Source organism: Mycetomoellerius zeteki, unplaced genomic scaffold (genome assembly GCF_001594055.1).
Source record: "Mycetomoellerius zeteki isolate Tzet28-1 unplaced genomic scaffold, Tzet1.0 scaffold146, whole genome shotgun sequence".
NCBI lineage: Eukaryota > Metazoa > Arthropoda > Insecta > Hymenoptera > Formicidae > Mycetomoellerius > Mycetomoellerius zeteki.
Window position 1 is genome coordinate 76,523 of NW_017256404.1, and position 12,778 is coordinate 89,300.

General features: G+C 34.8%; 2 protein-coding genes and 1 long non-coding RNA gene across 3 annotated transcripts in view; 2 read left to right on the top strand and 1 right to left on the bottom strand.

Annotated features, from left to right (window-relative positions):
* Task7 (TWIK-related acid-sensitive K[+] channel 7) overlaps positions 1-2,102 on the top strand; it is a 3,435-nt gene extending 1,333 nt beyond the window's left edge. Inside the window, exons 4-6 of the mRNA XM_018462854.1 lie at positions 770-1,113; positions 1,180-1,298; positions 1,387-2,102. Coding sequence (XP_018318356.1) covers positions 770-1,113; positions 1,180-1,298; positions 1,387-1,654 — 731 coding nt within the window. The 3' untranslated portion in view covers positions 1,655-2,102. The remainder of the gene's footprint in view (positions 1-769; positions 1,114-1,179; positions 1,299-1,386) is intronic.
* Positions 869-1,450, bottom strand: LOC108732174 (uncharacterized). Its single transcript, XR_001937056.1, has 3 exons — positions 1,382-1,450; positions 1,080-1,315; positions 869-946 (listed from the first exon to the last, which is right to left on the bottom strand). It is a non-coding gene; the product is annotated as an uncharacterized lncRNA (long non-coding RNA).
* Positions 2,103-9,550: 7,448 nt separating the features above from the next.
* LOC108732135 (potassium/sodium hyperpolarization-activated cyclic nucleotide-gated channel 1) lies at positions 9,551-12,330 on the top strand. The gene is made up of 8 exons (XM_018462797.1): positions 9,551-9,816; positions 9,941-10,162; positions 10,265-10,451; positions 10,528-10,662; positions 10,771-10,963; positions 11,061-11,252; positions 11,741-11,964; positions 12,046-12,330. Exons 1-8 carry the CDS (start codon positions 9,596-9,598, stop codon positions 12,328-12,330), a joined length of 1,659 nt encoding a protein of 552 aa, XP_018318299.1. The 5' UTR covers positions 9,551-9,595.
* Positions 12,331-12,778: the final 448 nt, after the last annotated feature.

A 12,778-nucleotide genomic window follows, 5' to 3' on the forward strand; every position in this document is an offset into this window, starting at 1 on the left:
GGGAGCCATATCGGGTGAATTCGATGGCTGTTGGATGGTATTCGTTTCGTTCTTGGTCAAAATATTTAATACAAACTCGTTGTTGCAAATTCAACTCCATTTTTAAAACTATAAAAAATCGAAAACACGTACAGAGGTAGATGTACTCAAGACTGCGTAACTTTTACAAATGTCAAGCTATGGCGATAAAATTTGATGGAAATGTCAATGATAGATGTGGCAACCTAACCAAAAAAAAACAACTCAAATCAGCTGACTCAGAGCATCACCTGGTGGTAATTCCGGGAACCTTTTGATCAAGGTAGAGTGTATGTGTATATATATATATATATATACACACACACATACACATACACACATATACATATACATATAGAAAAGATACACACATAGAAAAAATGGAGACTTAACATTTCTGAAAAATATTTCAATTCGTAAAAACTCTAAGAAATATTTTAAAAGAGGTTATGAAATATACAAACATTCTAAAACTTATTATATGTAAACGTTCTGAAAAATTATATAAAGAACAAAGAAGAATTATCGCCAGGGCTATCTTCGAAAATTGTTTAAAATTTTAATGTGTACACATATTAAAGATTAGATGATAAATCAAAATTTAATGAAAAATTATGTTTTGTATCAAACAACAACACAACAGATATAATTTATAATTGATATTAAAATAAAATGCTCATAAAATGAGTAAGTGAGTGAATGAGATAATAGTATTTTGATAAAAGTTTAATAAAAAATTGTTTTCTGTAAGGTTACGGACATTCCACTCCTGTGACCAAAACCGGAAAAGCATTTTGTATGGTATATGCAGTGGTAGGAATTCCTTTGGGATTAGTAATGTTCCAAAGCATTGGTGAACGATTGAACAAGTTTGCATCAGTTGTGATTAGACGAGCAAAGACGTATCTCAGATGTCAAAGAACCGAAGCTACAGAGATGAATCTCATGCTAGCGACTGGTTTACTTTCAAGTATAATTATAACGACAGGTGCTGCAGTGTTTTCGAGATACGAGGGTTGGAGCTACTTTGATAGTTTTTATTACTGTTTTGTGACGCTTACAACTATAGGTTTTGGTGACTATGTCGCTCTTCAGGTAAATAACGTTTGATTGATCGTCAGCGAGAGAAGCAGTAAGATTTATAGACAAATTACTTTGCAGAATGATCAAGCGCTTTCCAATAAACCTGGATATGTGATTTTGAGTTTGATCTTTATCCTATTTGGTTTGGCCGTAGTTGCTGCCAGTATTAATTTGCTCGTATTGCGCTTCATGACGACGTAAATATTTACATTTTCTGTAATAGAAGGCGAATTATTTTACAGATATGTGAAAAAATTATTAATATCTTGCGAAATGTCACTTTAGGGATTCCGGTGAAGCGCGACGTGACGACACTGAGCTGCAATCGGCTTCCCATCACGTTTTGACGTTAGACGGCGAAGTTGTGGCGGTAAATGGAAAGCTTTTGGCCAGTCACGTGCCTGTCGTGCACGACACGGACGATTGTGTGAGCGTATGCTCTTGCACTTGTCTAGGCCCAGCGAATTCTGAACTATTGGATCCTTCCGGATATCAGGGATATCGACCACCCCCGACTTCTGCCAGTCTCCGAGTAAAACGTGCGTCCGTCTGATGGAGGGAGTTTCGTCGTCGCAGTTTACGTCGCCGATTTTCAAAGGCCGATAGCCGAGAATTGCTCGGCATTGATGTTTAAGATTGCTGATTCCCCGCACAAAGCTCCTCGCGAGAAAATACCGCACACTGTGATACATCTACGAAGGACAATTTATAACTTTTCGTAAAGATTTTCACATTCTGTGTGGAAAGTAAATTTTAAAAACTGCCATTAAAAAAAGTATTTGATGTTTGATACGTCTAATTAGAACTCTGATTGTTGATCGTTGTCCGAATCCTGGCTAAAATTTGAAGAGGGACATTTGAATAATGTGTTCCTACTGCATTTTTTGACATTATATCAACCCGTATCCCAAAACAAGTTGATGCATTTTGATAATTAATGTTGCTCAACTGTGTCGATTTTTGACGCATGGATGACATGTATGTAACCCCCCTTACGTTACGCTTAAGGGCCGTAGCAGAAAGGTTGACTTATATCTTAAGACAATTCTTGTGCATTACTAAAGACAAGACTTTAAGTCAAGACACTGTCTTAAGATTATAAGTCAGCTTTCTGCTAAGGCCCTAATTTGTCAAGTGAAAATATGACAAATTCGAGTATTGAAGTGGTGATCTTTGCAATATTGTATCTTGAAAAAGTGGAACATCCAATAAACCTCGGAAGGAATATACATATGTACGATCGAGTTATCGGCTCGCGGATTATTCAAAAGATGATGTCGCATTTATATATCATAATATTGTTAATGTTAATTGTATTAATGTAATATGTATGCAAAATGAAGAAGCATAGATCATTTCGATATAATCTAGAGTCTAGAGGTTTTCATATTCAACAGGATTAACGTAACATGCATTTGAATAATACATTGCTTTTTGCTATTAAATACATATTAAGTAACGAAATGTCACCATTTAATTATCTCATTAGTACTTTTGGAATATTGGTTTTTCTGACTGTATGAACAAACTTCGTGGAAATTCCATAAGGTACAAATATCAGGAATCGAAATTGGGTAGACGAGTGAAGACAGACACATCAATCTTTTAAATACAAGATGGCACGTAAAGAGTATCGTACCATTTACTTTAGTCATTACTAAAGTCGTAAGAAATTGACCAATCACAGTCGAATTTAAGGAGAATAATCGAGTATGATTCGTCCATTTCTTATGGCTTAAGGCTTAAAACTCTTATAGATCCGGGGTTACGGAACTGTCAACATCTAAGGGAAAAAATAAGCTAAGCTATCCGGTTCGGAATACATCCTAAGGGCCACTGTCCTCCACCAAGCTCAGTTGATCTAACTAGGCCAGTTAGTCCATCGGAATTGACCAATCGCATTTGTCATTTTGTTTGAAGAATTGACAGATTGGTCAATTCCGATGGATTAATTGGCCCAGTTAAGTTAACTGAGTTTGGTGACAGTGGCCCTAAGTCAACCATTCGTTATCCACTATTTCACAAATTGGCGTCATCACCTCACTGCTCAATTCTGATATCACACCTAGCAGAATTTCCACAAAGTACAGAATTTGTTTACATTGTTAAAAAAAACAACGATACCTCGCAAATTCAATTTCAATGAAATAATTAAGTGACATGATGTTTTGTGCGTTATCCTGTAATTGAGAATCTCTAGTCTAAGAAATCTGTTCGCGTTGCTTGCACGTTTTGCACTCAGTATCTTCGCTTTCTCTCTTTTCAATGCCCAAATATATATATATATCTAATGTCTCATTTTAATCAAAATTTTTTGGGGATTTCGAGCAACGCGAACAGACCTAGGACCGGTTTCACCAACGGCGATTAAGCTTAATCGTGATTAACTGTCAACTGTGATTGGCCAATTCTACTAAACAGCAAATGCGATTGGTTAACGCGATTCAGTTAACGGCCGATTAAGTTTATTGACACGTTGATGAAACTGGCCCCTTATATCGTATTATGTCACAAAAACTACATGTATACACATACGTACACAGGGTTGGCAACGTTACCTCATAAAAATAACTCGTTACTCGTTATTGATTTGCAAAAGTAACTCATTACCGTTACCGTTCTTCAGAATGTAACTAGTCTTTTTCGTTATTTTCTTTTCTTGACACTAATAGAATATTACAGCGCTTTTTATTGGCAGAACTTGTGCGCACTCAGTGCACATTAAAGCCGTTGTACGAAACTCTAAATGTAGAAATGAGATATCTCAATTAATAAAGTAAATTTTATCAAATAGCATAATAAAATGCAGGGTTGAGCAAGTTAACTTTTTTTTAACTAACAATAAATTAAGTTAAGTTAACAGCCTTGAAAATTTATCTTAATTAAAATACAAGTTAATCCATAATGAAATTAATTGAATTAAAAGTTAATAAAAAAAGTAATTGAAAAGTTAAAAGTTAAATTTGATCCGAACAATCAAAAAGAAAAAGAAAAAATTTAATCATTTTACATAATTTTTCGTATCTCATAATTTTTCCTTCCTCATAGCATATTTATTAAAGAATCTCTGGTTATTTTTGTTCACAAGTAACGATTATACAATATAAAATTACAAAATTATATACTCATTATCCTTCCGCATTGTGTTTGAGGATTAACTTAGAAAAAATCAAATTAAAAGTTAATAGTTACCGATAAAATGTAACTTAATTAAGTTAAAAAGTTAAGAGTCTAAAATGTAACTAAGTTAAGTTAAAATTAATTAACTTTTTTACTTAACTTTTATCTTTTTAATTTAGCACTACCCAACCCTGATAAAATGTATTGAGGATTCGCGGTTTTTAACTCGTTTCTATTTTTTATTAACCATACATGATCTTTACGTCGATTGTACAGCGGCTTTAAAGTGCACTGAATGCGCATTAGTGCATTCTGCCAATGAAAAACGCCATTATATGCGTAATTAAATTCCTGCGGTAAATACAAAAAAGATGTCAGAATTCTATTTTTTAGTAGAGAAATAAAACTCAAAAACTGATAAATGTATGTACGCTCTAGTTACGATTGAAACTTTTATGTAAATAGAAATAGAGTAACGATAAAAGTAACTAGTGAAATCATTACCATTACCCCAAAAATGTAACTGCGTTACGATGAACGTTATTCAGAAGAAAATGTAACGTCGTTACCCAATCGTTACCGAAAAAAATAACTTATAACGATAACAATGTTACAAGTATATATAACGCGTTACTTGCCAACTCTGCATATGTATATACGAGTATAAACACGACAAAACAATATTCTATGTAGATATTGAGCCTCAACAGCGTATTATATATCCCCATTTATATTTGTAAAGAAATTTTGCCTCAAGAAATTCGACGTGATCATTTACGTAATCCGTGGCACTCATCATGGAATAAGTCGGAATGGATTCCGATCGGAATTATTTCGTTTTCCCTAGAAAATACAATAGAAATCTAGGGAATAATCGAATAATTCCGATCGGAATCCATTTCGAATAATTCCATAATGAATACCCAAATCAGAAATATGTACATAGATGTATCGTGTCTCTCTCATATTTTTTAAAGATGTTTACAAACTAAAGTAAAGAATGCAAGAAAATACCTGGAAAGACTGATAGCTCAAACTAAAACCGACGTAATTGCTATTTGTTTCAATAAAAGTACGTTTTTGAGCCTTTATTGTTTAGTTGCGTCAATATTTTTAAAAATAGTTTTTATCAGGCATTTTTTAATACCATGTTATTTGAAATAAAATGAAACGATAAATACCAAACAGTGATAAAAAATAATTTATTTCTTTAAAAATTTCATCCCTTATTATAATATTCATTGCGTATTAATAATTAAATCTATTAAAGGTGAAAGTGACATTTTAACATTCTTTTTATTTATATTTTATTTTCCAATGACTCGCGTTAAAGTTGAGAGATAAAATATGCATTTAATTACATAGATAAAATATTTGATTGATGCTTTGGTTGATTAATTGGAAAAATCGTGATCACAATTGTTATAATTCCATATATTATACGCTCAAGTTACAAATGTGTACATAATAATTTTCAAGAGTTTATTTCTTGAGAAAAAGTTTAAGCTAAAATATATAGTATATGTGTATATCGGTAATATTAGTGAAATTCGATTTTTTCCGGAACGCATTAGGCCGGAATCAGACTACGCATTGAAGATTGAGATTGAAGATTGAAGATTAAAATTTGACCAGTGAGGACAAAGTATTTTAGCTCTTATTGTTTTGATTAGTCAAATTTCAATCTTTCAATCTGCAATCTCAATATTCAATGTGTAGTCTGATTCCGGCCTTACAATGGATGCATCCAGAAGCACGACTGCTCACTGAGCGTTCAGTGAGCTCTTGCATCTGACATATTCCATTACATCTAAAAACTGACCAACAATTATAAGAGTTCACTGAGCGCTCAATGAGCGGTCATGCTTCTGGATGCACCAAATGTGTGCAGTATTTAAAAGTGCACACACTAGTTATATCACAGATATCTAGTGACTTTATGTTCTACCGTGCACTACTGCCCTCTGATGAAGCGAATGGAAACTACACAATACCCATTTTTTTACGACACTCCTGATGGAAATAAATCGCTGAAATAACTAAAATCTATCAAATTAATAGAGATTCAGGTTTCTCTTTGCCTCTATTCATAGTCTGATCTTATATTTAAGACCGTCTTCAGTCTTAAGATATCATGAACCAATCAGAGAACCGCATTAGCATCTTAAGATACATTACGGTGAAATCACACGGTGCGGAAAAAGACTGCGGAATGGAGAATGCGTCATTGAAGCAACCAATCAGCGCTATTCAGCGCTATTCGGAATAGTGCTGATTGGTTGCTTCAATGACGCATTCTCTATTCCGCAGTCTTTTTCCGCATCGTGTGATTTCACCCGTACTTAAGACAGTCTTAAAATAAGAACGGACTATGAATACCGCTCTATGGGCGGTTATATAAGTCTATAGTCTGTTCGTTAAAAATGGAACGGAATATCGTCTCGATCGTAGGTAAATGTGCTTGATTCATCGATATTTCGTTATTTTGGGCAGTTGAAGCAATAATATACATATAATTTGTGCAATTATCTTGCCGATAACATTGTCATGAGTTTTCTAAAATACTGAATTGTAATGGTGAAATATATTTTGTAACCAGATTTCGTTCCATTTTTACTGAATGGGACGGGTAAAACTGTTGCGGAACGGAACTGGAATGGAATGCTCAATTCCAGTGAGAAATCCGATCCGTCATTCCGATCCGTGCTTAACCCCGGATCTACAATAGAGGTTTGTTCGCGTCGCAATCGCGTCGTTTATCAAATGTTAAACAAGGACAAACGATGCTCGCGAGCATTGCGAGCGTTAAGTGGAAGTAGCCTTAAAACCTGATTTATAACGGCCGTAACCGTTAACTTATGCTGGTACCGGTAAAGTTCAACCATAGGATTTCAATGCTTTCGTTCATACTAACTTGCCGTATTAGTATGAACGAAACCATTGAAATCCTATGGTTGAACTTTACCGGCACCGGCCGATTATAAATTAACAGTTACGGCCATTATAAATCAAGCTTGACAGTCTTTAATATCATTTTCGATTGGGGTGCACTGGCTGCACTCAGTGTTCGATTGGCAGTGCCAATACACACTTGGCTAGTGTCACGTGTTCATTTGATCGCACGACACTCGCGTAGTGCGCACTCAGTGCGCACTAAGTGGCACGAGATATTTTGACGGTGCCACTTTAGTGCACTGGATACATATATAGGATATCAGTGCATCGTTTTGTATAAGTATAAAAGGATATATAATAGGGACAAGCAAATCTGTAATTTATAGCATGCAAATGTGTACAATTATTGATAAGTATATACATATATGATATTCTTGATATCTTATATATTATTTAATTACATATAGTACAAAATCATTACTTAAAGTTATGAATATGAGATGTCGAAATTATTTTTCTGCGTTCTTCCTGCAGTCTAATCAAGTCCTTACAATCTTACAACTCGAAATGGCATTTCAATTTTAGCACTGAAAATCTTGGCGTGTTCTTTTGAACTTGCATTATTCAGTGCAACCCATGGAACTCGTACAGTGTTGGTGTGAACTGAGTGCGCACTGGTGTGCACTAACTTTTTCCCAATCGAAAACGCTATAAGTTACCGACATACGATTATGATCAATATAAATCAGGCTTTAGTCCGGATCTACAATAGGTGTTTTAAGACTTAAGCCGTAAGAAATTGACCAATTACAGTCGAATCCGAGGGGAATAATCGACTGTGATTCGCCCATTTCTTATGGTTTAAGACTTAAAACCCTATTGTAGATCCGAGGTAAAAGTCGTACAAAGCGATAAATTGATTGACTACTGCGTCGGGGCCAAGCATTCTCGCGTCCTCTACGCAGAAGTAACACGAGAGAAACGTCATAACCTCAAAGTAAATAACGATCATAGACGCAAGTTTTCGTCCCGCGTCAAAAGATCGCGATTAACGCCTTATCCTTATGACCAACCAATCGGAAGATAGTCATCTGAGTTACCGCTTGCCCCGTAGCCTATCAATTTATCGCTTTTCATGGTCTACGGTTACGACTAATACTTTTACGTGCAATGGCCTTAAGGCCGGAATCAGACTACGCATTGAATATTGAGATTGAAGATTGAAAGATTGAAATTTGACCAATTAAAACAATAGGAGCTAAAATTTCTTTGTCCTCACTGGTTAAATTTTAATCTTCAATCTTCAATCTCAATCTTCAATGCATAGTCTGATTCCGGCCTAAAGCTCTATATTAATAAAGTAGAGCGTTAGTCCGCCATATTGGACCTATTAGGGTGCCGTATTCTGATGTATCCGATTTCTGATAAGTTGAAATCGTTATTCCTTATTCTTAATTCCTTGTTCCTTTTATTGTGGCTGCACCTTTAACCTTACCATATACCAATAATACTAAACGCTTATTGGACTACAGACAATTAGGGCCACAATGGCGGTCGAAATAACCAATAGGACAGTTGTCGGCATTTCGGCTCAGATCAAAGAAATGCGCTACTTTATTAACATAGAGCTTTACGTAGCCCTAGTTATGGAAGTCTGTGATTATAACTAAAATGCAAGCGATAATTTTCGAAAAACAATAGAAGTTTTCTTTAGACATGACAATTGCAATATTACTCAGATATTAATATATTGGGTGCATTCAGTACCACGACTGCTCGCTGAGCGCTCAGTGAGCTCTTGTATCTGTTTGGTCTATATTTTTAGTTCTAACGGAATATGCCAATAAAATGCAAGCGCTCGTTGAGCGGTTGTAGTACTAAATCCATCCATTGGCTGCGTTCAGCAGACTCAACAGTTTTGCAACCGTTTTATGCATGGCTGCGTTCAGCAGACTCAACAGTTTTGCAACCGTTTTATGCATGGCTGCGTTCAGCAGACTCAACAGTTTTGCAACCGTTTTATGCATGGCTGCGTTCAGCAGACTCAACAGTTTTGCAACCGTTTTATGCATGGCTGCGTTCAGCAGACTCAACAGTTTTGCAACCGTTTTATGCATGGCTGCGTTCAGCAGACTCAACAGTTTTGCAACCGTTTTATGCATGGCTGCGTTCAGCAGACTCAACAGTTTTGCAACCGTTTTATGCATGGCTGCGTTCAGCAGACTCAACAGTTTTGCAACCGTTTTATGCATGGCTGCGTTCAGCAGACTCAACAGTTTTGCAACCGTTTTATGATTGTCTGCTGAGATAGGACCATTCTTCTAGATCTAAAAGTATGATCCAATTAGCGCGAAGGAAACTTCCAACAGTTGCAAAACAAACGTTCTGCTGAACGCACCCATTATCAAATCGTTTAACCTTACATCCAGCCACTTATCAATACTTATTCATTGATGATAAAAATTAAGTTATTAAAGTAATGATCGAGCATGTATGTGAATTGTCCTTAAAAAGAAAAAACAAGTTTTCTTTTATAAAACCATTGACTTTTAAAAATGTATGGACTACATGGTGTGGTATCAGCAAATACACTCCAAAATGCAGTTTTTACATGGACAGCACGGCCACAATGATTGCTGAAAAAATAAGGCATACGGAATCTAAATATTGGTGGATAATACATCCATTTAGTTATGCTAGGCACGTTTTGAACGTAAAAGGAGTTATTTAATAAATTCTCTAAACACACATACTCTAAATACTTTTACTTTTCCTTCTACAACAAAACGTACATTGTTTTATTTCTGACTAAGAGAATTCACAGATTAATGTGGGATACCTTGATGATGGCAGTATACTTTATCGCTTTCCTTACAATTCCTTTTATGATTTGCTTCGTTACAATGGATTATGAAATAATTGGTCTGGATATAGTAAATATTCCAATTTACGCGATCTGCTGGATAGATATAATTCTTAATTGTATTACGGGATATTACGACAAGAAAACCATGTCTATTGAGTTGAAACCTATTAAAATACTTATGTGAGATATCATTATTTATAATATTATATGTTTAAAAAAAACTTTTTTGCTTTTATTGTATAAAATAATTTGTGTTCAATGCTAAATACATATTCTCCGTAGAATCTATCTTAAAGGATTTCTCATGCTGGATGTGCTATCGTCTTTTCCGTTTGATTATATGACACTGCGATGGCGAAGATTGCCGGGAAATAATCCTCATTATATCGTTACTCTAATTAATATCATGCCTCTCATGAAGTTGATACGCTATTATACTTTCAACTCAAACATTTATTATCTATTTACGGTAAACTGTCTTTATCATAATTATTTTCTACGAAGATATACAACGGTACAATTATATCGCGTAAAATTATTTTCAGTATTTTGAAATAAAAAACTTTTACTTTGAATTGTGTACTACCTTATTGCTAGGATTATACTTAATCTTTTGGTGTTCTTGTTTGTGTTACTTAATACCTATTTTACTGATGTACTTTGTCAACATTCTGCCGAGAGTAAGCCACATTTACAATATTGATCTACGCGAACATTTCTACTTTTTTATATTTTTTTGAAGATGCATGTACTGAAATGTATTTATAAAATGTAATGTGTTTCAAAAGGAATGCGAGAACTGTTGGATGATGAAATTGGAAAACAGCGGTCTCAACTTCAGATTGAAGAACGCTGCATTTATTGTATTGGAAAATATATTATCAAGTGGCTACGGTCTGTTCGTACCAGAAACAGATGGCCCCATCGTTTTCAATAGCATTCTTATGATTATCGGCAGAATCATCGTATGCTATATGTTGAGTAAGATATTGAGTAATATCTACACATCTTTACCAGAAGTTATGCATTATTAGATATATTTTTTTGGAATTATCAAACATGCTGCTGTGTCTTTCAGTTATGTTTCTTCGTATCAAAGCTGAAAGAAAATCATCCGAATCAAAATTTCAAGAGTTGATAGATCAAGTCAAAGCATACACAAGACAAAAACAATTATTACCACATATGAAAAAACGTCTCTTAGCTTATTATCATTATCGTTTCAAAAACACCTACTTTCGCAGTAAACGGATTTTATCAGATTTGACAGGTTAATAAAATATATTATATAGAGAGGAAAAGAATGAGATGGAACACGTAACAGAATATAAAATTAATCTCTTAGCAAGATAGTAATTATTGAAATTAAATTTGGATTTTTTCGAGTGGTCTTTCACTCTCGAATCAAACAAACATCGTTGCTCGACTCTCGCCGATTCGGTTTTTCGCTCCTTATTTTCACTGGCCTCTACTTTTGATTCAGATGAACTGACACTATTTATGTTTAATTGAATGACTAACGCTATTTTTGCTATTTGCGTTCGTTGATTCGCGTTGACGTTGTTTCTTAAACGCACTGGCTACGTTTACACCGTGCATTTAGGCCGCGGCCCAGACAATAAATGTCCTTGTTTATCCTGTAGGTTAAACAAAGACACCTATCGTATAGGTCGCGGACTAAGCGCACGGTGTAAACGTAGCTACTGACTCGCTAACTAAGACTCGTATATTGTGAAAGACCTCTCGGACTTTTTGCAGAACCGTTACGAGAAGAGATTGCACTTCAGTCTTGTCGACGATTGATCGAAAACGTGGCAATTTTTAAGAATTTACCAAGAAATGTTCTGCAGTCAATAGTGAAGAACTTAAAATTTGAGTTATATTTGCCAAATGACGTAATCATTAAAGCTGGTACTCAGGGCGATTGTATGTTCTTTTTGTCCTCCGGGACCGTTGCGGTTTTAACGCCAACTGGAAAGGAAGTTAGTTTTTTAAAATATTCAATACTGGATTCGCGTTTATATTGCGATGCGAAAAAGAAATTTACTCTCTGTTATTTCGAGATGTGTCATTTGAATGACGGTGCCCATTTCGGCGAAGTCGCACTCTTAGTGGCGGATCAGCGAAGAGTAGCTAGTGTTGTCGCAATCGAAGTCTGTGAGGTGTATCGATTAGATCGTAAAGACTTTCGTCAATGCATAGACGTAAACAGCGAGTTATTCGCGGAGATTGAACGCATCGCCACGGAACGTACAGAAAAAACTGTTAGAGCTGAGGAACAACACAAACGTTTTTTGATGCGTCCTAGTCGCGTGCCGAATTTACGCAATGGATCAACGAAAATTTGATTTCATATAAGTATGTGTTAATTAATGTTTGATTCGGAATAAGTATTTTAGATTTTTAGATTAGTAATTCTTTACTAATATATAAAATTACTCATAGTAATTGATTTTATCAAGAAACCATTACATATCGCTAATATTAGAAGAAAAATTGGTTTCATATAAATGATCTCGTTGATTGGTTTTTGTTACCGTAAAATAATAATCATTCTGACAGTGTAATCGCATATATTTGAAGACCTTATGTATATATATATATATATATATACTATTATTGTCCATACAATAATTGTATAAGATAATGACATATATTCTCTCGTATATTTATATATACCTACTTTTATTTTAAAATTATATATATACGTATATATTATATATACATATATGTGTGTGTGTGTGTGTGTGTGTGTGTGTGTGTGTGTGTGTGTGTGTGTGTGTGTGTGTGTGTGTG